The 24,013-nt window shown below is 38.2% G+C and overlaps 1 protein-coding gene across 1 annotated transcript in view; it reads right to left on the bottom strand.

Annotated features, from left to right (window-relative positions):
• LOC136847061 (histone acetyltransferase KAT8-like) overlaps positions 1-24,013 on the bottom strand; it is a 95,644-nt gene that overhangs the window by 30,592 nt on the left and 41,039 nt on the right. Inside the window, exons 4-6 of the mRNA XM_067118320.1 lie at positions 9,736-9,954; positions 8,093-8,323; positions 1,041-1,135 (exon numbers count right to left, since the gene is read on the bottom strand). Of these exons, the coding sequence (XP_066974421.1) occupies positions 1,041-1,135; positions 8,093-8,323; positions 9,736-9,954 (545 nt within the window). The remainder of the gene's footprint in view (positions 1-1,040; positions 1,136-8,092; positions 8,324-9,735; positions 9,955-24,013) is intronic.

Here is a 24,013-nt window from a genome sequence, read left to right as displayed (position 1 = left end):
AGTCCCTACATTCGTCACAATTCAGGTCAATCAAACAAGTCTGTCCACTACAATTACTACATATTGTATGGGAATCATAAGGGCCTTTCGTTAGCCTAGTCTTGCACTGAATGGACAGAGCAATCAGCTGGCTACCAAATCCAAATTAATGCTGCTTGGAACAATCGAAGTTCACTCGTTCAGCAGCAGAAATGAATTGAGCTCTTCAACTGTGTTGTACCTATTCCTACGCCAAAAGTGGGTGGGGTTTATCTACTACACTTAGACAATAGTGCGTTACCGCAAATTTCAAATTTTAAAGCTGCCATGTTAATTAGAAATATTAGCTATGTAATTACTTAGTAGCTTATTTATATAAAATAAAAATTTACCTTCCAAAGCTGGTCTCCCACATTATGCCAAAGGAAAGTATTGACAGTATTGTACGCATCTGAATCATTGAATTGTTATGCATATTAAGAGTTACTCATTTTATAAAAGGGTTGTTAAATAATGGTTTCACTGTGTAAACCAATATTTTCATCTTTCTCATGATATTAGCCTAAGATAATTAAAAGGCTTCCTAACTCATATTATAGATTTAGAATATATAAATCAGACACAAATTTTCACTGATTTCATAATATTTTGATATCCAATGTACGAGTGATACAAAAAGAAAAAATAAATTAGATACATCACTAAGCTAGAGCAAAGTAAAGAAGCTGAGCAGCTAAGTATCACAGAGATCCAACAGTAAAATCAACACTGTGATACACAAGGAACACTGTAAATAGCAACCTCCTACAGGTTTTATAGATATTACAGAACCCACAATATTCACATATAATGTCAATAACTTTACTATGGCTCTACCAAAGTCATTAAAAATATTGCAATGATGTCTTAACTGTTGAAGTACTTTGTTAAAGTGCTCAGTTGACAAGAGTCAGAAAAATCTGTTCAAATTCTTAACAAGTTTAAGAGCTGTGCCATAAAAATTCTCCTTGAAGGTCTCCATAAGCTACTTAATAATACTGAAAAAAGATCAAAACTCCCACCTGAAGGCAATCAGCAGTTTTCCATAACCCTTTCTCTGGAATGGTGGTAGCGTCATGATACAGGCAACATTGTTCCCATCTGGCGACTCTTTTTCCTGAAAATAAATCACGAACTTGAAAGTAAATTTCCTTCACAAGAAAATTACAATAAAAGCTACCATTACATTGTATACATACGATGATTAATGGCAATAAGCTAACCATTACGTGGGAATGAAGTTGCCATCAAAGAATTCATTTCAATGATAACTAGGTAATTTGCTTGAGGTAAAAATGCTGACATGAAGAATATATAGACACAGTTGACTTCTTGGGCATCACTGTGAGACACTGCCAAAGAATGGCAGCATATGCAAGTATAAACAGAATATGCTAGAAAAGCTGCTTACTTTGCTCCTGACATGTCGTGTTACAGAGTTCATAATGAAAATAAGCTCAACCATTCCAAATCATTAATTACTAACAAAAACTGTGGTTTTCTTTTTAAACTACAATACATGCAATGGTGGCTACAATAAATTTACAAATAAGTAACACACACTGCTTCACATAAGCCTGACTGATACAAAAACTCAAGCTACTTTGTTGGCTGTAACCTTTCCAAAGATGTGTCAGTATGCAAGATCAAACTGTAGTTGGCAGTAGGAACTTTCAATAACAAATGTAAAAATTATCCTTATCAGAGTTCTCTGGGTTAGCCTGGCACCCAAGTCCACTAGTGTACAGCATACTGGATAAACAGTTTAGAGAATGAAAAAGTTAAATACAACCTTGTATGTGTGTGATATGCATGGATTACCCATTAGTCCTCATAGGCCTTCATTCACAGTCCACAGGTTCCCATACAAGTGTATTATTATGACTTGTGAAAAACTGAGAATGTGGGCTCTGTATGACTAATGGGTTTATGATGTCAAAATCATACCTTCTAAACACTGGTGGCCCAGCCTAGTATACAAACATACCTTAGATGCCTTATAAAAAAGTCAAGGTTATGATTCTCTTGATAATTGTTGAAAGAAGAATAAACTGTGATACACAAAACCCATATTTACATATAATTTTTCAATAACTACAATACTGTAACTACTTAATCTGGTAAGCTTATATCATAATTATTAGCCAATTCTGGCACGGTCTAACTATTATACTTTGCTGTAGCTTCCTGGTCATAAACCTTTCTTACACACACACTAAAGTATCTAGGAAAGAAAAAGGAGTTGACAGAATGTGCGGCAGTGGAAAGTGGAGAACTTCTTAATGGCCTTAAGCCATATCCTGGCCCTTTTTATGGATTTGTCCTGTGAAGCCCAGAGCTGTCGCCAGGACCCTCAGGGTATCCTCGCTTCAAAACAACAATTTACATGATGTACCAAGACTCAGGAAACACATATCCAGCCTTCCTGATTCAAATGATCTTTTATGCATTTTTCAGAAGATGCTTCATGTCCTTTTCAGAACTGTAATTATTAATTTATGTAAGGCACTGCAACCTTTCTAAACATATGTATTTGAAATCTCTTCTTAATTTGTATATAGAATTGTTAACCATTCTTCAGGTGGAGGAAAACACATCTGACTGTATATAGACATCCCTCTGTTTTCCTCTAATAATAAATGCTACTTTTTCATTCACAAGAGTTCTTGACCTGTCAGAGGTTATGTCAATAAATTAGAATACCTTGAACCTGCCTCTTACACACTGCCTCATTATACTGGTGACCCCGAAGATGACCGACAACGCCACTGCCAGAACCAGCCCATCCAGCAACAACGCTGCACCAGTAAGCATCTGCCTACCGCCCTTCACAACCCACAACCAAGAGGCCTGGTTCTTCAGAGCAGAGACCATCTTCAGGTCTAAGAATATCCCTCTTCAACCGGCAAAGCTGACGCCATCCTCAAGTTCCTGCCAGATGACATCTTTGAGCAGATCGCACAATGGCTCGCCAACCAAGACAATCGTCACCTACGAAACACTGAAAGCCCAACTAAGGTCATCCTTCAGCATGCTGCCTGCACTCAGAGCTAGGAAATTCCTAGACAATGTAGGGGCAGCAAAAGGAGACCAGCAGCTGTTGCATGTCTACAAGCAACTGCAGCGGCTAGTTATAATCCCCACCACAAATGGCCACCCAAAGACTAAGTTGGACCTTGTGAGAGAGGTCCTACTCACAAAATTACCCTGCCAAAGAGTCAGGTCCATCCCCAATGCATCAACCATGGACCTTGACGGTTTCCTGAAGAAAGTTAACGCCATCCACCTAGCCCACAAGTCAACGGAGCCTACACAACCACCCATAGCAGCAGCTGCCCCACAGCAGCAGACCGACACAGAGACAGACAGTGATCCAGAGGGCCCCACCATCCCCATACACTGTTAACAGAGCTCCAGGTGGAAAAACAAACCCAAATACAAGCCCAAAACAGAAGAACGTCCCAAGGGCATTTGTTTCTACCACTGAAGGTTCGGGAGCAAAGTCCAGAAATGTGAAAATGATTGCTGCATGTCAAAAAACATGCAAAAGAATCGCAGCAGCAACCCAACAAAATAGTCAGCGGTAGGCAGACCAGTTGCCTAATAAGAGAAACCGCACCTGCTTTCCGCTGTCTTTCTTTCAGGTACAGGCAAAAAGACTCAACGTGTTTTTCATCATAGATGAAAGATCAAATACAGTATAGAGCTCCTAGTCGACACTGGCGCATTCAAATCATTCATGCCAGCCAACCTGCACGAACGCCTCAATCCAACCCCCAGCACCCTACAAGTGTCCACTACCAGCGGAGCCTCACTGAAAATATATGGGAAAAGGATCATGAAAGTGTCATTCAGCGGGAAGCAGTAGAACTGGACATTCATCACAGCAGACGTAACAATTGCACTTTTAGGAGCAAACTTTCTAAAAGCCCACAAAATGCTGGTAGACGTAGCAAAGCAGCAGCTGATCACACAACCACCCCTGTAGCCCCACTCACACCGACTCCAGCACCAGAGATAAGTCGCCTCCTACAGGAGTTCCTGGAGGTATTTAAGGACGACCTGCAGCGCAACCTGACCAAACCCACATAGCACCACGTCCAGCACCACAGTCGCCGAAGGTCCCCCACTGCACTCCCGTTTTTGACATTTACCCCAGAAAAACTTGCCCACACCAAAAAAGCTTTCCGGGACATGGAACAGGCAGAAATATGCCAAAAAGCCTCCAGTCCCTGGGCATCTCTGCTACACATGGTACTAAAACCTGACGGCACATGACGTCGCTGCGGCGACTACTGGAGACTCAGCATCAAGACAGTGCCTGAAAGGTACAAACTATCAAACATCACCAATGTAACCAACAAGATGGAGGGCGCCAAAATATTTACAAAGATCGACCTGTTGAAGGGATACTTCCAAGTCCCGGTCTCAAAGGGGTACATAGAAAAGAACTGCCATTATCACCCCCTTCAGCACATAAACCTTCAACTACAGCTCCTTCGGCCTTCAAAATTCAGGTGCGACCTTCCAACGACTGATGGACAAGATTCTGGACAACCTACCCTTCTGCACTGTCTACGTCAATGCCAGGCAGGTCCTGCAAATACTTAAATAAAACAGACTTATAGTCTGAAAAGAACTGCGAATAGGCAAAACCAGTGGTGGAATTCCACGGCCACCAAACAAGCCCTGAAGGTGTTAAGCCCCTCCCAACAAAGGTCCAAGCAATCACTGACTTTCCAAAACCATCAATAATCACAGCAGTCCAAGAATTCATGGGATGGATTAACTATTACCACTGTTTCATACCCAACCTTGTTGAAATAATGGCCCTAATATACCTTTGTTTAAAAGGAAAATCTAAAAAACTATGTTGGTATGAAAAAGAAGCTAAAGCTTTCACACTAGTTAAAAAAAGCAATCACCTCTGGTGACACATTAATCTTTCCTTTACCCCATAGGTCCCTCACCCTAGGAGAATTCCAGACAACACAGCGACGACTGGCCTACATCCATGTTGACGTCATGGGACCCCTGCCCGCCTCCGAGGGGTACAGGTATCTCTTCACAATCATCAACAGGAACACCAGATGGCCAGAAGCAATTCCTGTGATGCAGCAGACAGAAGAGAGTTGTGTGAAAGCACTAATAGACTGGGTCAGCAGGCATGGACTACTGCAGTACATAAAAAACATAGGAGCTAACTTCACCTCCACCTTATGGAGCTCCCTCACTGCCAGCCTCGGGACAAAACTCATTCAAACAACAGCATACAACCCAGAAACGAACAGCATGGTGGAGAAGCTGCCCTCCCTTAAATCAGCACTCACTGCCAGATGTCAAGGCGAGAGTTGGAGAAAGGAATTACCATGGATCTGGCTGGGATTAAGAACAGCCCCACATGCAGCATCCAACGCATCGCCGGCAGAAGCACTCTGTGGCCAAGCATTGACAATACCGGCAGACGTTTTTCAAGACGCAAGAGAGCCTGTGACTCTTCCAGATGTCCGCACAGCAATGAAAAACATCATGCTGGCAAAGAGAACATACAACGTAGCAAGAAAAGAATATGTCCCCGAAGACCTTAAACGAGCAAAGCATGCATTCATAAGAATAGAAGCATACAAGCTTCCCTTCTCTCCAGCCTACTCAGGATCACAGAGGGAAAATGTATGATTAAAACCAGCCTATGTCCCAGACTGCGATCCACTCCCCTAGGCTTACTTTGGGGGGGAGGGGGAGATATGTTACTGTGAGGTCCAGAGCTGTTGCCAGGACCCTTAGGGCATCCTCGCTTCAAAGCAAAAATCTACCTGATGCACCGAGACCCTCAGGAAAAACAGATCCAGCGCTCCTGATTCAAACAATCTTTTGTGCATTTTTCAGAAGATACTTTATGTCCTTGTCAGAACTGTAATTACTAATATATGTAAGGCATTGCAAACTTTCTAACCACATGTATTTGAAATCTCTTCCTAATTTGTATACAGAATTGTTAACCACTCTTCAGGTGTAAGAAAACACATCTGACTATATAAAGACATCCCTTGTTTTCCCCTAATGTCAAATGCTACTTTTCCGCTCACAAGAGTTCTTGACCTGTCAGAGATCTTGTGTCAATAAATTAGAAAACTTGAATCTGCCTCTTGCTCGCCGCCTCGTTATAGTCCCTCCTCTATTGTTTTGTATCCCTAACTGTTTTTTTTTTATAAATCTGCTTTTCTTTCATCCTTTTCTACTCCTTACCTATACCTCAACATGTACACTCGGCAAGAAAAGTGAAGATACAGTTTTCTTTAGATTTCGTTCATCAAATTTTAATTTTTTTCTTACAGAAAACACATAATCTCGGTAAATTTACTCTAGAATATGCAAATACAATGCAAATTATATCATATGAGTTAAATCTGCAAAACAAAAACGTTCAGATACTTAAAAACACCATGCATGTCCGAAGTAATCAGAATTTCTCAGATGACTTCGTTCATAGAGATCTAAAAGATAGTGTGTGGATATCTCGGTGTAGTACTGTTTATCAGAACGGCGATATTTACTCGTCGTCCGTTATGAACAGGCTTATTATTGCATCATCATATGAGTTAATGATAATTTCTTTAATTTTTACGGATTCATATTTGTCGGTCTTAAGGGTCAGCTGGAATTAATGGCAGTAAATGTTGTAACAGCTAGGGCAGGTTGACCCAATCTATTTAAATCTGCAAGAGCGTTCTCTATGATGTGCGGAGTACCGCGATAACTTGGGCGGCAAAACACAAGTAACTGGATGTTTCTTAACGTTGCCATAGTCTCTCTCTCTCTCTCTCTCTCTCTCTCTCTCTCTCTCTCTCTCTCTCTCTCTCTCTCTCTCTCCATTGCTAAAACATGCTGTACAAATAAAGTATCGCTCAATCTCTAAAAGAAAAAAAAAATAATGAAATAAGTAGCTCTACATGTACGCCTAGGCTTACACAACAGCAACAACTCTCTCTCTCTCTCTCTCTCTCTCTCTCTCTCTCTCTCTCTCTCTCTCTCTCTCTCTCTCCATTGCTAAAACATACTATACAAATATAGTATCGCTCAATCTCTAAAAGAAAAAAAATAATGAAATGAATAGCTCTACATATAGGCCTAGGCTTACACAACAACTCTCTCTCTCTCTCTTTCTCTCCATAACATTGCATTCGTTCCTTTATTGTTCCCCAAGTTTTTCGTTGGACATAGCTTAAATATAACTCTTGGTTTCATTATGGAAGATTGCGTTTCCGATTATGCAAGCACTCCGTTCATTGTGATGTCATAAATTCATATGCTTAAAGGTTACGCCGTGAGGTTATGTGGAAAAATGTTTATTTTGCTCAAAACTGTCGCTGCAAATTACAACTTGAACGAATACAGTAAAGCTTACTACTGCATTTAAGTATCAATGATTTCAGAACCGTAGAATATGATTGAAAGTTATAGGAGGTCAAGCAAAAAACAAACACAATAAGACTGAAGCTCCTCCCCTTTCTAAAGTTGCCAGATGTCTCATTATTTAGCAATATATGTCCGAAGATTTAAAAAAACTGTATCCTCACTTTCCTTGCCGAGTGTACACAAGCAAATAAATTAATTCGATAGAGCCAGTATTACAGAGGAAACATATGGAAATTGTGAGGTAAGAAGCAAGAAAATATAGCATTCAATATTCAACTTAAGTCTAAATACATGGCATATGAAACAAGACAAAAAAATGCCAAATGCATTAAGACCTAGGCTGTGGACCAGGTCTGCATAAACATACATAAATATGTGAGATACCTTATAAACAATTTGACAAATTAAATCAACTAAGTTGATAAAATATCTGAGTTATTTATTGATGTTAAATTGAGCTAATCAACAAGCTTTCCTATTAACAAATTATCAACGTATGTCAACAGTATCCAATTTCTTCACTAAAAGTCAAGATAAAAATTTGTATCCTTCCTTATAGAATAAACTGCATAACTGCAATAAGGTGAACAGATAACACCAAAGGTCTTAAAACTAAATCTGTAAAGAAGCAAGAACATAATGGAAATGAAACACATACCTTAGAAAAATATCCTACCAGGTGAGCTCCTTGTTTATCCACCTCACAAAGTATATAGAACAAGAAGGGTTCAACGTCAAAGTAGAGAGTCTTGTGATCTAAAAACAGCTTTGCTAAGAGGCAAAGATTCTGACAATATATTTTGTGATCTGCACCATCAACTTCGTATATGCTTAAAGTTCCCTTACGATAAATGTCACGACCAGGTGGCTGCCTCCAAACACACTCACTCTGAAATGAAGAAATAAGTTTTTATGCATATCTATCACTTCCCACTTCCCAAATGATATCTAAAATATATATCTCTGCAAAATCAAGGATTCTATTCAAACAGATGTGTAAAAATTTTGGGACAATTATAGTTTTTTCATAAAGATGAGAATTTACCAAGACTTGGTAGTTCTGAAGCAATAACTTCATAACTTCATGATGAATACTCGTATCTCAGTTCCCATCTCATAGGTACCATTACCAAGCAAAGCAAATCAGAAGATCTATCAACTATCAGTAGAGCAAAACAGTATTTTACTAGAAACAACAGCATGACTAACAACAAAAATCTACTTTAAAATTTTAAAGCTTAACTCTAAAAAACCTCCACACATCATACTTACATTATTTTCCATGCACACTCAAGAGTGTAAGTTACCAATGAGAAACAATTCAAATAACTTCAAATATCTGTTTAACACAGGCGTACATGTTACTGTTATCTGTGACTAAACAACTGGTGAGGCAGAGAAAGCTCTGAACGGCTGCTTACTATATGTGTTATGAAAAAGCCCTTGGTAATATGTTCAACTCTCATATATCTAACTGAAATGGTTTGCAATTATCAATATGGACGTAACCTCTTATAATTTTAATTGCTGAGCAAAAAACTGCAAGGCTCTCTCTCACTGGAAGACATTTAGGAGCCCAAAATCTCACCAATCACTCACTGACTGTGGGCCAAAGATGTCCATCTCTTGGCAGGGACAGGAGTAGGATATTCCAGGCAAACAGTGCCAATGAAACAAAGTTTACTTGATTTTTCTACTGTATTTGTTCTTGGCATCAGAAAATGCTTACCTGTACTTATGCCCAATACTCCTTAGGAGAAATAATCAATGCCTGAAAACTTCTGGTGTCACCTTTAACTAGAGATCACCATAAAGTTGGTATTTGATGTCTGTTACTTGATTTAAGAGCTATGGCCACTACTTCTATTATTTTTTGTATATTCAATTTAGCAGTTCAGAAGTTTGTTAGAGCTTTGGCATAAAGTGGCAGCACACAAAATGTAACAACCACAGCTACTCACCAAAGCTCTCAGCTCTCATAAGGCTAGTTCTTAACAATAACTATTATCATCTCATACATTTTAACCTGAAAATTCTTCCATAAGGCTACACCAAAAATGTTAAGAGATTCTGACCAAATTTTCACAAGGGATTTGTAACGGAGAGTTGACATCCACTAGTTCAAGTCACTTCCTATAAGAAATACGAAACCCACTGCTCCTTATACCACTGATAACAAAAAGAGTTTGTACTTATGTGGTAACATACAGTCATTACATTACAATTATAATGCACGGAAATTAATTTACCACTGTACAAATACTATCATGGATAAATTACCTAACTGAATTAAAAACTTACCAAATGGTATCTATAAGTCTTTTCTAGCCTCATGTACTTAAGACAGTACTGACATATGTAGAGTTTTGGTACTTTTCCATATTCCTCTGGGTAAGGACTAAAATACCAAGTATCAATTTCAAATCTTCCTATTTGTACACGATCAATATATTTTACTTTAGTAATAGCTTCATGTTCCTTTTCAAGGGCAGCAGTCGTTGGATCCATATCAGCATAAGTCTGGAAAATATATAAACATTAACTATTATTATCATTCAAAAGATGAACCCTATTGATATGGAAGAAGCCCACAGGGACCACTGACTTGAAATTCTAGCTTCCAGAGAATATGGTTCATTAGAAAGGAGTAAGAGAACATAAAGGGAAATACAAAAAGAAGAGATCTTATTTATTGAAAAAGAGACTAATAAACAAGTAAAGATAAAAATGTACTAAAATGCAAGAGAACAGTATTAGGGTATTAATGCATTGCATCCTTTCTTGAACTTCTGAATAAATAGAATGGAAAATAAAATTTACACCAAAGGCCAAGTGTGTGGACCTATAAGGTATTCAATACTGAAAGGGAAACTGAGAATAAAAAAAGTCTGAAAGTTGTAACAAGAGGAAACCCTCACAGTTGCACTATGAAAAAATTGTTAGGAGAGGGTGGGAGTAAGATGGAAGAAAGAATATGAATGAAGGTACAGCAAAAGGAATGAAAGGGGTTGCAGCTAGGGGCCAAAGGGATGCTATAAAGAGCCTTAAGTAAAGCCTACAGTGTACCACGTCAGGTGCACTGACAGCACTAACCCCCATGGGGTATTAGCTACAGAAAACTATATCCTGATAAAAGTTTAGCAGATTCTGATGAACGCTTTTCTTGACATATATAGAGCAGAGATATAATACAGTCGACCCTCGTTGAGCCGGACCTCATTATTTCAGACATCAGATAAGACAGATGCCGAAGAGGATCAGCCAATAAAATACATAATGTTTGACCACGATTTAAGATTGTTACTGTTCCTCCGCTTGTCGCGTAACATTCTCCTTTTTATTTACCAAAGGTAAATAAAAACTTTTCATTTATATTTTTATTTTATATACTGTTCTATATTTATACTGTACTGAACTGAAATGCTTTTAACTTGTAACCAATTTAACTTGCGCACGGTGCGTACCGTCATTAAGAAACAGTAGGAAGCATTGTAGCCAGTCACTGACCATTAACAGTTTTACCTATCTGCTGCCCGACTGGTGTTTATGTGGCAAATGACATAAAGAGAGAGAGAGAGAGAGAGAGAGAGAGAGAGAGAGAGAGAGAGAGAGAGAGAGAGAGAGAGAGAGAGAGAGAGAGAGAGAGAGAGAGTTGCCAGTTCCCTCTATGCAGCGTAATTCTATCTGCGTTTATGTGGCAAATGACAGAGAGAGAGAGAGAGAGAGAGAGAGAGAGAGAGAGAGAGAGAGAGAGAGAGAGAGAGAGAATTGCCAGTTCCCTCTATGCAGCGTAACTATCTGCGTTTATGTGGCAAATGAGAGAGAGAGAGAGAGAGAGAGAGAGAGAGAGAGAGAGAGAGAGAAATTGCCAGTTCCCTCTATGAAGCGTAATTCTATCCTCGAGAGATTAAAGAGAAGAATTTTGTTTTAAAGGTATGTCAACGCAGCATTAGTAAATATCTTCTGAAGCCAAAAATAAAATATTTTGTTACTGAAGAATCTCTGAACCAACAATTTTGCACTCAAAGTAATAAGGAACTCATTCTACCCTTCATGTAATCAGGAAAATACATACACTATTAAAAACTAGGTATTGTATTCAAAACACACGCACTTATGTCATTGTCAGATTCTCTCAGCAAAAGTTCTTTCTTAGAGTACAGCTAAAACCTGATTGGCTGGCTGATTGCCATAGAGATCTGCTAGCCAATGACAGCCCTCTACTTCTGTTCTATTTATAGACATACGTCATGACGGCACTAAGTTTGAACGTTGCCATGATCGTGATTATTTGACTGCTGATGGCAAAAATTACTCAATAATTTACTTTATACAATTATTTCTTCATGAAAACATGAATTCAACAATAATTTTAACTTTAATTTAGTAGTATGAAAAATCCCACAACAGTCTGTTGTGGTGGTGCGTCATCACTTGCAAATCCTACTCCCAGACCGTCCTCAGATTTACGACTGCAAACTGATGACGACGTTAGTAACAATAAAAAAAAAACCCTCTCCAAGATCAATAAGATGAAATGTATTTTTACTTATCGTTAAAATTCACAAGTTGAATTGCAATCATTTTGATCATGTATATTTTTGCGTTTTACGGAATGTTTTCGTTGAAAACAAAATGCGTTAGTGAACTTATGGTCTTAATTGTCCCACTATTCTATTACTGATGATCTTAATCATCTCACATTTATTTAACAGTATACTGTATTAATATAGATAATAATAAACTATAATGAATAAATGACTAAAATAAAAAAACATGAAAAAAGGAAAAAAAATCTTACTCTTTATTCTGGAGATTCCACTTCATTTTACTTAACAATTATGCGTTTATGTCTCGGCCTAGGCATCTACATATGCGGCTGAATTCTATAATTTTTATCATGTTTTATTCTTCATTTTTCATCTTTTACTATAAGCTTTAGTTCAAACGTTTCTACATTGGTTTATTATCCATACTCTTTATAAAAATAATGAAATACAATATATTTATAAGTATTTATACAATATATTTTTAAGTATTTATAGGTAAGTATACAGATATCACAGGTTAAACCGGACTATTGGCTAAGACGGACACCCTGGCCCCCCTATAGAGGGATGAATAAATTTGTTTGTATTTAGCATTTCCCAACGTTTTGTGAGAGAGAGAGAGAGAGAGAGAGAGAGCGAGTGTAATTGTCGTGAGTGGTTCGGTTGTTGGAGTTCGTTTTACAGCGCTGTCTGTCTGTCTGTCGGTCTGTCGGGAGTTTTTCGGTTTTGGGGAAGTCTTTGGCAGTTGAGGTCCAACCTTGAAAGTGAACGGGGAGTTCGTCTGTTTTTTTTGGTACCAACATTAATGGTTCATGTGTCTCTTCTTTTTTTTTGTTTGTTCGTTGTTGGTGGAGGGTCGGTTTAAGTTTTTGTTTTGTGGTTGTGTGCTGTGATTGGCGACCGTGGACCTTATCCATCTCCAGCAACCGAAGATCAGGGTGAGTGTTGCGTGTTGTGTTGTTTGTGGGTGTGAATTCCGCCACATTAATTTGGCGCCCCACGTTGGCCGCCAAATATTATGTGGCGGGATTTTAAAACACAAAAAAAACAGTACACAACACTCACCCTGGTCCTCGGTTGCTGGAAGATGGAGTAAGGCGTCCATGGTCGCCAACACAGCACACAAAAAAACACAAACCCAACCAAAACAGAAAAACAAACAACTCACGAACATACAGCAACAAGAACAGCACACTAACAAGGAAAAACAACAACTCTGCATCAGCACACAAACAAACTGTTTTAGACCAAAAAAAACGACTGACCGGCACTAGCTCTGACTCAAAACCTAACCCCAAAACCGGAAAATCCTCACATATATTCCACAGACAGACAGCGCCGTAAACAAACTAACGACCTCATCCCTCTTCCAACAACCGAAGCACTCACTAACGACAATTACACACTCTCTCTCTCTCTCCAAACGTTGGGAAATGCTAAATAAAAACAAATTTATTCATCCCTCTATACCCCTATTAGTCCGTCTTAACGAGGGTCAACTGTATAACCTTTCCACTAGGAAATATACAAACTACAGTGACAAGTATAAGGTAATTTGATTGAAGCAGTGAGTTAAACCATCCAACTCCAGTAAGGATGGCATGGACATTTTCTTTCATACAGTATTCAAGCCTTACCGTTTTCTTTTAACATAGATAGGGGTGACATTGGCACATTAACCCTTAAACGCCGACTGGACGTATTGTACGTCAACTAAAATTGTCTGTCGGGTACCAAGTGGACGTACGGTATGTCGACTACAAAAAGTTTTTTTAAATATTCACGGACAAATAGTTATAGGCCTAGTTTGTGAAAGATTTTAAATCACGCGCCTTGAGGGATGCTGGGAGTTCACGGATCACGCTGTTGTTTTGTTTACAAGCGTTACCCAGCTGCGCATGCGCGAATTTCTTTCTTCTCGCACTACAGAGCATCAGCGACGCATCTCAGAAATTCTTTCGTCACTTTGTCGTAAGTTTTGCACCGTTTTATATTAGCCATTACATAAAATTTTATATATGAAAATTTGTGCAATTCCATGTAGAATACAACAAAAAGCAACCCATGGTTGTAGGTTTTATCAGTTTTGAAATATTTTCATATAAATCACGATAAGTGCCAAAATTTCAACCTTCGGTCAACTTTGACTCGACCAAAATGGTTGAAAAGCGCAATGGTAAGCTAAAACTCTTACATTCTAGTAATATTCAATCACTTAACTTCACTTTGCAACAAATTGGAAGTCTCTAGCACAATATTTCGATTTATGGTGAATTTTTGAAAAAAAACTTTATCCTTACGTCCACGCACAGTAACTCGGCCGAAAATCTCAGAAATTCTTTCGTCACTTTGTCGTAATGTTTGCACTGTTTTATATTAGCCATTACATAAAATTTTATACATGAAAATGTGCGCAATTTCATGTAGAATACAACAAAAAATAACTCATGGTTGTAGCTTTTATCAGTTTTAAAATATTTTCATATAAATCACGATAACTGCCAAAATTTAAACCTTCGGTCAAGTTTGACTCAACAGAAATGGTCGAAAGACGCAATTGTAAGCTAAAACTCTTACATTCTAGTAACATTCAATCATTTACCTTCATTTTGCAACAAACGGGAAGTCTCTAGCACAATATTTCGATTTATGGTGAATTTTTGAAAAAAAAACTTTTTCCTTACCTCCGCGCGCGGTAACTCGGCTGAAAATATCAGAATTTCTTTAGTCACCTTGTCGTAATTTTCGCACCGTTTTCTATCAGGTGTTACATAAAGTGTTATACATGAAAATGTGTACAATTTCAAGTAGAATACAACAAAAAATAACTCATGGTTGTAGCTTTTATCAGTTTGGAAATATTTTCATATAAATCATAAGTGCCAAAATTTCAACCTTCGGTCAACTTTGACTCGACCGAAATGGTCGAAAAATGCAATTGTAAGCTAAAACTCTTTCATTCTAGTAACATTCAATCATTAACCTTCATTTTTCAACAAACAGGACGTCTCTAGCACAATATTTCGATTTATGGTGAACTTTTGAAAAATCTTTTTCCTTACCTCCGCACGCAGTAACTCGGCTGAAAATCTCAGAATTTCTTTAGTCACCTTGTCGTAATTTTCGCACCGTTTTCTATTAGGCGTTACATAAAGTGCTATACATGAAAATGTGTGCAATTTCATGTAGAATACAACAAAAAACAACTCATGGTTGTAGCTTTTATCAGTTTTGAAATATTTTCATATAAATCACGATAAATAGAAAAAATTCGAACTTCGGTCAACTTTAACTCAACCGAAATGGTCAAAAATTGCAATTGTAAGCTAAAACACTTACAGTCTAGTAATATTCAATCAATTACCTTCATTTTACAACAAACGGTAAGTCTCTAGCACAATATTTCGATTTATGGTGAATTTTTGAAAAAAAACTTTTTACGTCCGCGCATTACGAATTCATGCATCATTTTGTGATAATATTTTCACTGTTGCTTTGATTGTTTTACAATTTGTTATATACCAAAATCATCGCAATTTAGTGTACAATACAACAAAAAAAATACAAAAAGAAAATAACTCATTAGCTTTAACCGTTTTGCTCATAGCGCGATTTGTATACAATTATATATGAAATTTTTTTTGCACTGTCATAGATTCCAATATTTATATATGATAATATTTTTTTCATTTCTGATGGTTGCATACTAAACTTCAGGCAATGACAAAAAAAGGAGACAAAAATGAACTCTTAATCTTAAAAACTAAGCGTGCTGTGATTTTTTGAAAAAAAACTTTTTTTCCGCTTCGGCACTAACTCCTGAACGCCGCCAGCATACTGCAGACACTTTTGTAAATAGAGGCTCGGCGTTTAAGGGTTAACCCTTAAACGTCGACTGGATGTATCGTACGTCGACTAAAATTGTCTGTAGGTTGCCGAGTGGACGTACGGTACATCGACTACAAAAAGTTTTTTTAAATATTTGCGGAAAAATAGTTATAGGCCTAGTTGGTGAAAGATTTTAATCACGCGCCTTGAGGGATGCTGGGAGTTCACAGATCACGCTGTTGTTTTGTTTACAGGCGTTACCCAGCTGCGCATGCGCGAATTTCTTTCTTCTCGCACCACAGAGCATCAGCGACGCATCTCAGAAATTCTTTCATCACTTTGTCGTAATTTTTGCACCGTTTTATATTAGCCTTTACATAAAGTTTTATATATGAAAATGTGCGCAATTTCATGTAGAATACAACAAAAACCAACCCATGGTTGTAGCTTTTATAAGTTTTGAAATATTTTCATATAAATCATGATAAGTGTCAAAATTTCAACCTTCAGTCAACTTTGACTCGACAGAAATGGTTGAAAAACGCAATTGTAAGCTAAAACTCTTACATTCTAGTAATATTAAATCATTTTCCTTCATTTTGCAACAAATTGGAAGTCTCTAGCACAATATTTCAATTTATGTGAATTTTTTAATAAAACTTTATCCTTACGTCCGTGCGGTAACTCGGCCGAAAATCTCAGAAATTCTTTCGTCACTTTGTCGTAATTTTTGCACCGTTTTAGCCGTTACATAAAGTTTTATATATGAAAATGCGTGCAATTTCATGTAAAATACAACAAAAAACAACCCATGGTTGTAGCTTTTATCAATTTTGAAATATTTTCATATAAATCACGATAAGTGCCAAAATTTCAACCTTCATTCAACTTTGACCCGAACAAAATCTTCAAAAAGCGCAATTGGAAGCTAAAACTCTTACATTCTAGTAATATTCAATCACTCACCTTCATTTTGCAACAAATTGGAAGTCTCTAGCACAATATTTCGATTTATGGTGAATTTTTAAAAAAAACTTTCCTTATGTCCGTGCACGCTAACTCGGCTGAAAATCTCAGAAATTCTTTCGTCACTTTGTCGTAATGTTTGCACCGTTTTATATTAGCCATTACATAAAGTTTTATATATGAAAATGTGCGCAATTTAATTTAAAATACAACAAAAAACAACCCATGGTTGTCGTTTTTATCAGTTTTAAAATATTTTCATATAAATCACGATAACTGCCAAAATTTCAACCTTCGGTCAACTTTGACTCGACCAAAATGGTTGAAAAACGCAATTGTAAGCTAAAACTCTTACATTCTTGCAATATTCAATCATTTACCTTCATTTTGCAACAAACGGGAAGTCTCTAACACAATAATTCGATTTATGGTGAATTTTAAAAAAAAACTTTTTCCTTACGTCCACGCTCAGTAACTCGGCCGAAAATCTCAGAAATTCTTTCGTCACTTTGTAGTAATGTTTGCACCGTTTTATATTAGCTGTTACATAAAGTTTTATATATGAAAATGTGTGAAATTTCATGTAAAATACAACAAAAAATAACTCATGGTTGTAGCTTTTATCAGTTTTAAAATATTTCCATATAAATCATGATAAGTGCCAAAATTCAAACCTTCGGTCAACTTTGACTCGACCGAAATTGTCGAAAAATGCAATCGTAAGCTAAAACTCTAACATTCTTGTAACATTCAATCATTTAACTTCATTTTGCAACAAACAAGACGTCTCTAGTACAATATTTCGATTTATGGTGAATTTTTAAAAAAAAAAACTTTTTCCTTACGTCTGCGCGCGGTAACTCGGCTGAAAATCTCAGAATTTCTTTAGTCACCTTGTCGTAATTTTCGCACCGTTTTATATTAGGCCTTACATAGTGTTATACATGAAAATGTGTGCAATTTCATGTAGAATACAACAAAAAATAAATCATGGTTGTAGCTTTTTATCATTTTGAAATATTTTCATATAAATCACGATAAATAGAAAAAATTCGACCTTCTGTCAACTTTAACTTGACCGAAATGGTCGAAAACTGCAATTGTAAGCTAAAACACTTACAGTCTAGTAATATTCAATCAATTACCTTCATTTTGCAACAAACGGGAAGTCTCTAGCACAATATTTCGATTTATGGTGAATTTGTGAAAAAAACTTGTTTTTACGTCCGCGCGTTACGAATTCATGCATCATTTTGTGATAATATTTTCTGTGTTGCTTTGATCGTTTTACAATTTGTTATATACCAAAATCATCACAATTTAGTGTACAATACAACGAAAAAAAACATAACTCATTAGCTTTAACCGTTTTGCTCACAGCGCGATTTGTAAACAATTATATATGAAACTTCTTTTTTGCGCTGTCATATATTCCAATATTTATATATGATAATGATATTTTTTTTTCATTTCTGATCGTTGCATACTAAACTTCAGGCAATGACAAAAAAAGGAGCCAAAAATGAACTCTTAATCTTAAAAACTAAGTGTGCTGTGATTTCTTGAAAAAATCTTTCTTTCCCCTTCGGCGCTAACTCCCGAACGCCGACGGCATACGACAGACACTTTTGTAAATAGAGGCTCGGCGTTTAAGGGTTAAGTACTGCTGTATGCATTGAAAAAAATGTATGAAATAATGACAAGTTTAAGATTACATAAATCATACAGGTACTCACCAGTGAAGAATGATGATTGAAGATGATGGTGATGAATTAGCTGTGTAGTCCAATGAATGACGATGAAGATACAACTGCACAGCAAACCAAGGAGTTACATCCCTGTGGGCGCCTCTTCCCCTTCTTCAGGGGTTTCGGGAGGCTTTGGAGGGTCCTTCTTCATGGGCTCAAGAAACATGGTGATAAGCAGCTGCTGTTGCTGCTTCTTCATGCTGACGAGGGCATTATCATAGGGCCCCATTCACACATCAAGGGCATATGTTAACTTTATGGAGCATTCCATATAAGGATCCCATCCATGCCTCAGCCATCTCCTGCAGCTCCCTGGCTGCCCTTATCATTCAGGACAGACATTTCAAAAACAGGCCCTAATCCTCCTTCTCATCCATGTCCCCTGAACCTGGTGTGTCTTCTTCCTCGCTGGCAGACTTCACCACCTCTTCCAAATCCTGGTCCGTGAGGGGGTCAGAGTGGGCATCAACGAGGGTGCCAACTTCATTCTCCGTGATGTCATCAAAGCCTTCTCCACCAAGCATCCTCACCAACTCTACTGCATTATCAATGGCTAAATACTGAAATCCTTCAGGAGAGAAGCCCTTATAATCGCATACACACTCTGGCTACAACTTCTTCCAGCATGCATTAAGGGTCTCCTTCACATCTTTCAACGAACGGTCGATAATGGTCAGACATGTGGCAGGCGTGAATTTACACAAATACTTCCTTAGCATAAATTCAGTGTCCATTTCACCCACAGGGTATTCAACAGATAAGGAGGAACTCGAGCTGGACTCCCTCGTAATAAAAGATCCACCGGGTGGCCAGATGAACCTCTGAATGAACCAGTTAGACGTAAGGACTTTGGTGATCCAGGCCTTGGGGTTGTGCATCCAAACCACAGGCAGCAAGTTCTTGTTCTTATTCCTGAGGGTCCTGGGGTTTGCAGCCTTGTAAATGAGTCCTGGTTTCAGCATGAAGCCAGCAAGCACTGCCACACATCCCTCCCTACCCTTCTGGGCCTTGAACCCAGGGACTCTGGCTTCATCCTTCATGAGGTATGTCTGTGAAGGAATCTTCTTCCAGAACAAGCCAGTCTCGTCTATATCGAACACCAGGCCACAAAGTCTTGGGTGTACACAGCCAATCAGCGCCAAGGAAAATGAATGGCGCTCCTGGATTGGCTACTTTGCAAACTACAGCCAATAGAGTGTCAAGTAGCATTGCTCCTAGGTATTTCAGCTTCCGAAGATGCATTTTCCTTTCATGAGCTTTGTGTTTGGAATTTCCGTGGGGTGGTTTTGGGGCGAACATTTTTTAAGAAAAAAATACATTTTATTGATATTTTGCTGTTTACATGATATACAACACGATATACAAACCGACGGTCCTTTATATTAGGATGACTCAATCGTTGGAGGGAGGAATCTGAGTGAGTATCTAAACTGACTGGAATTCGCCCTACCTAAGATCCTTTTTTGGTCAATAAAGCAAGGAAGAGAACCATGCCTCTGACATATTGATCGGAGTATAGGAACTGCATGGTCAATTGTCAGACTTCTGGGCTTTTCGAATGAGTGAGGGAATCATAAACTCCTACAAAAATAGGCTAGGATGAATCTAACACTCGGAGACAGAAAGGCAATTACAAGTATTGGGTTTGTCTTGTTATCTGGATCTCCTTCCTCTCCTTGCTATAGGAAAGAGCAGCCATGCGTCTATAAATCTGACAGAGAAAACAGAACGGTCGTTCGATGTATAGACTTACTGCATCGGCTGCCAGTTCCAGTATGTCTCAGCTCAAACCCCACTCTGCCCGAGGGAAGAGAAGAAGGATGAGAGGGAAGGAGAAGAAAGAGAGGCTAGCCACTCACACAGTCATTCTCACTTCCACAACTGAACATCTTAGGCGAGATGCAATCTGTCCTTATAAAGGAGCCGTGTAAGCTACACAACTTGCTGAGCAGCCACCACAGGTCCCACGGAAAAAGTGTCCAAGGACTTGTGGGCAATATCCCAAAAGTAGAAAGAGGTGAAAGTGGTCTGATGAGACCACACCCCCACTTTCAGTACCAGAGGAACCAATAGATTCTTCCAGAATGCGAGAGAGAGACTAATGCCCCTGACTTCGTGCACTCTCGGGCGGCAGGTACCTATGTCTTCTTCGCCAACAGCAGAGTACTCTCTCCTAATCGTCTCACGAAGCCAGAAAGAAATCGTGTTCCTGGACACTTCTTTCTTGGACGGGCCAGTGCTAATGAAGAGTCATCAACACTCAGGCAAGAGACGTCGAGTCCTCTTCAGATAGTGCCGCAGTGCCGCAGCACTCTAACAGGACAAAGTAGCATCTTGTATGGCTCATCATCAACAAAGTCCTCTAGGGAGGGGACCGATGAGTTCTGAGTCTTCGCTACAAAATCCAGGACGAAATCGAACGTAAATGATCCCCACCCCCTAAAGTGTTTAACATCAAAGGAAAGTCCATGAAGTTAGCCTACTCTCTTCGCCAATGCCAGGACAAGCAGGAAGATGGTCTTAATTCAGATCCCTGTCTGACAACTCTCGTAAAGGCTCGTACGGTGCACGAGTCAGGCACCTCAAAACGAGTCACATCCCATGCAGGGGGCCTGAGATACCTGGGAGGCCAGGACCGCTCGAAGCTTCTCATCAGTAGCGAAATCTCCAAAGAGGAGATGTCTACACCTTTCAGGCGCAAGACTAGGCTAAGTGTGGCCCTATAGCCTTTTACAGCTGAAACAGAGAGAAGCTTCTCTCGGTGAAGGAAGACGAGGAAGTCTGCGACCTGATGCATAGTAGCTACGATCAGAGAGAGACCCTGTCTACAACACCAACTACAGAAGATAGCCCACTTTCCCAGGTATATCGCTGCATAGGACTGTCTGAGGTGTCCAGCCATCTCTGTTGCTGTGCAGCACAAAAAGCCTCTCGCTCGCAAGAGATGCTGGATAACCTCCAGCCGTGAAGACACGGACTGCACTGCCTGGTGGTACTGCTCTACATGGGGTTGACACAGACGGTTGGGCCAGGGAGGAATCTCTCTCAGTGCCTCGGAGAGCAGAGCTAGCATTATTATTATTATTATTATTATTATTATTATTATTATTATTATATTAAAACAGTTTAACTACACCACTGAGCTGACTATCAGCTCTCATAGGGCTGGCCCAAAGGATTTGGATGAAATGACAGGTCTAGGATAGAAGCCTAGCACTGGGACCAAATAGTCATTCAATTTGGTGATGAATGAATGAAAATTAAATTAAAAACTGCACAAAGACTCACGTTCTCATACTGGAACACACTCATGCAATAAATACATTCATACTCATATTTCCATATATACCCACTAAAATGGTATCTTAAAATTTAAAATAAATTTATTAAAATTTTAAAATTTAGTTGTTTTAAAGTTTGTTAGACCCCTAAGGGTTTTCACATTTCTACTATTTACTTTTTATGTTTTATCAATTAAATCACAGCGCCCCATGAACACTAAAACTGGTATTAATGAAAATGTAGGAGATTCTGCCAAACTTTCCTTCATTGGTCTTTTCCAAAATTTGATAATTGCTGCACGTTATATTTTCGACATTCACACAATGCATGTTTGACTGTTATCAACACTTTACAATCTGGGCATTTAGGAGGAGGGCCACATGTACTGTTTATTAAGTGTCCGTGTGTCAAACGAGTATGGCCTATTCGAAGACGCGTCAGAATTACTTGTGTCTCTCTCTCCGATATGATGAACTCCATTTTCCAACACTGGATTTTATCTGTTTTAATTTATTAATTTCATGTTTCTCATTCCATATATTTTGCCATTTACTTACAATGATTGTTTTTAAATATTTATTATAGTCACTAATAGGGATGTCTACATTTGCTTTTGTCATGTGGACTGCTTCTTTAGCTGCTTTATCAGCCTCTCCATCTCCTTTAATCCCTACACGGGCAGGGATCCAACATATTTCAACATTTTTTCCATTATTATACAATTTATGGAGTGAAAACTTAATTTGTGGTACAATATTTTTTTATTATAGCTTTGAATGGCTTCTATAGTGCCTCTGGAGTTGCTATAAATCAAAATTATTACATGAGGCTTCTTTAATTATTCTTATGGCTGATGCTATTGCACATAACTCAGCTGTAAATATTGAGGCATTATCTGGTAGAGAGAACTGATATGTTTTGTCTGGGGATACTGCAGCATACCCTACTCCACATTGTGACTTAGATCCGTCGGTGTATATTGCGTAATGTGGACCTTTTCGGACTGTATGTTCTACTATCTGTTGTCAATGGTGTTCTGGGTTATATGAATAACTTTTTGATAAATATTTCAAGTGTGTATAAATTCTCATTTTATTCACTGTCCAAGGAGGTCATTTTAATATAAAAGGTAATTGTATATTTATACTTAGTGACTCAAACAATCTTCTAGCTCTAATTGGGAAAGGAGGTGGATGACTGTTTATAAAGACATCTCCTAATCCAAATAATGTTTTGGTTGGAGAATCACTTGTCTGAATTCTCGGAGCACTCTCCATTGTTAATAACTCTCTATGGAGAGAGAGAGAGGTAGTTCACCACATTCAACTTGTAAAGAAGACACTGGTGATTATCGAAAAGCTCCTGAACATATTCTAGGGCCTTCATTATGAACTGGGTCTAACGTTTTCAGTATTGCGTCTGATGCCGAGCCATATATTTCACTTCCATAATCAATGATAGACAAAACCGTTGCTTTATACATTACAGTAAGGGTATGTCTAGACTCCCCAAATAGTGTTCGATAGTTTTTTATAATTAGGTTTAATGCTCTTTTACATTTTGATTTCATGTATGTTATGTGGGCTTTCCAATTCAAGTGAGTATCAAATATTACTCCCAAAAATTTTGCTGTTTGGCCAATTGGTATGGAATGATTTCTGATTTTTAAACATATTTTCTCCACCTTTTCCCGCTTTTTATTTTTATAAAATGTTACTGCTTGAGTCTTTTGTATATAAAATTTGAAGCCTACAGTTGAGGCCCAATCATCTATTTTTATTATAGTTTTATTAATGATTCGCTCTGCATGTTTTATGCGAGATGCTGAATAATATATGGCAACATCATCCATAAACAAGTTACTTTTAATTCCAATAGGTAGATTATCACTGATATCATTTATTGCTAAAGTAAACAGTGTGCCACTAAGGATGCTTCCCTGTGGAACACCATTTTCAAGTGGAAATGTGCTTGACAATACATCATCAATTCTCACTTGAAAAGTGTGATTTGTCAGAAAGTGTTGGATAAGCCTAAGTAAATGTCCATGGATGCTGTTTTTATGTAAGGTTTTTAATACTGTGTATCTCCATGTAGTACCATATGCTTTTTCAATGTTACAAAAGACGGCTAGTAATTTGTTTTTGTTCAAATCCTCTTTGTATGTGGTCTTCCAAGTTAGACAAAGAATCCAGTGTAGATCTG

The sequence above is a fragment of the Macrobrachium rosenbergii genome, chromosome 16, assembly GCF_040412425.1.
Source record: "Macrobrachium rosenbergii isolate ZJJX-2024 chromosome 16, ASM4041242v1, whole genome shotgun sequence".
Taxonomy (NCBI): Eukaryota; Metazoa; Arthropoda; class Malacostraca; order Decapoda; family Palaemonidae; genus Macrobrachium; species Macrobrachium rosenbergii.
This window is presented reverse-complemented; position numbering and strand designations above follow the sequence as displayed.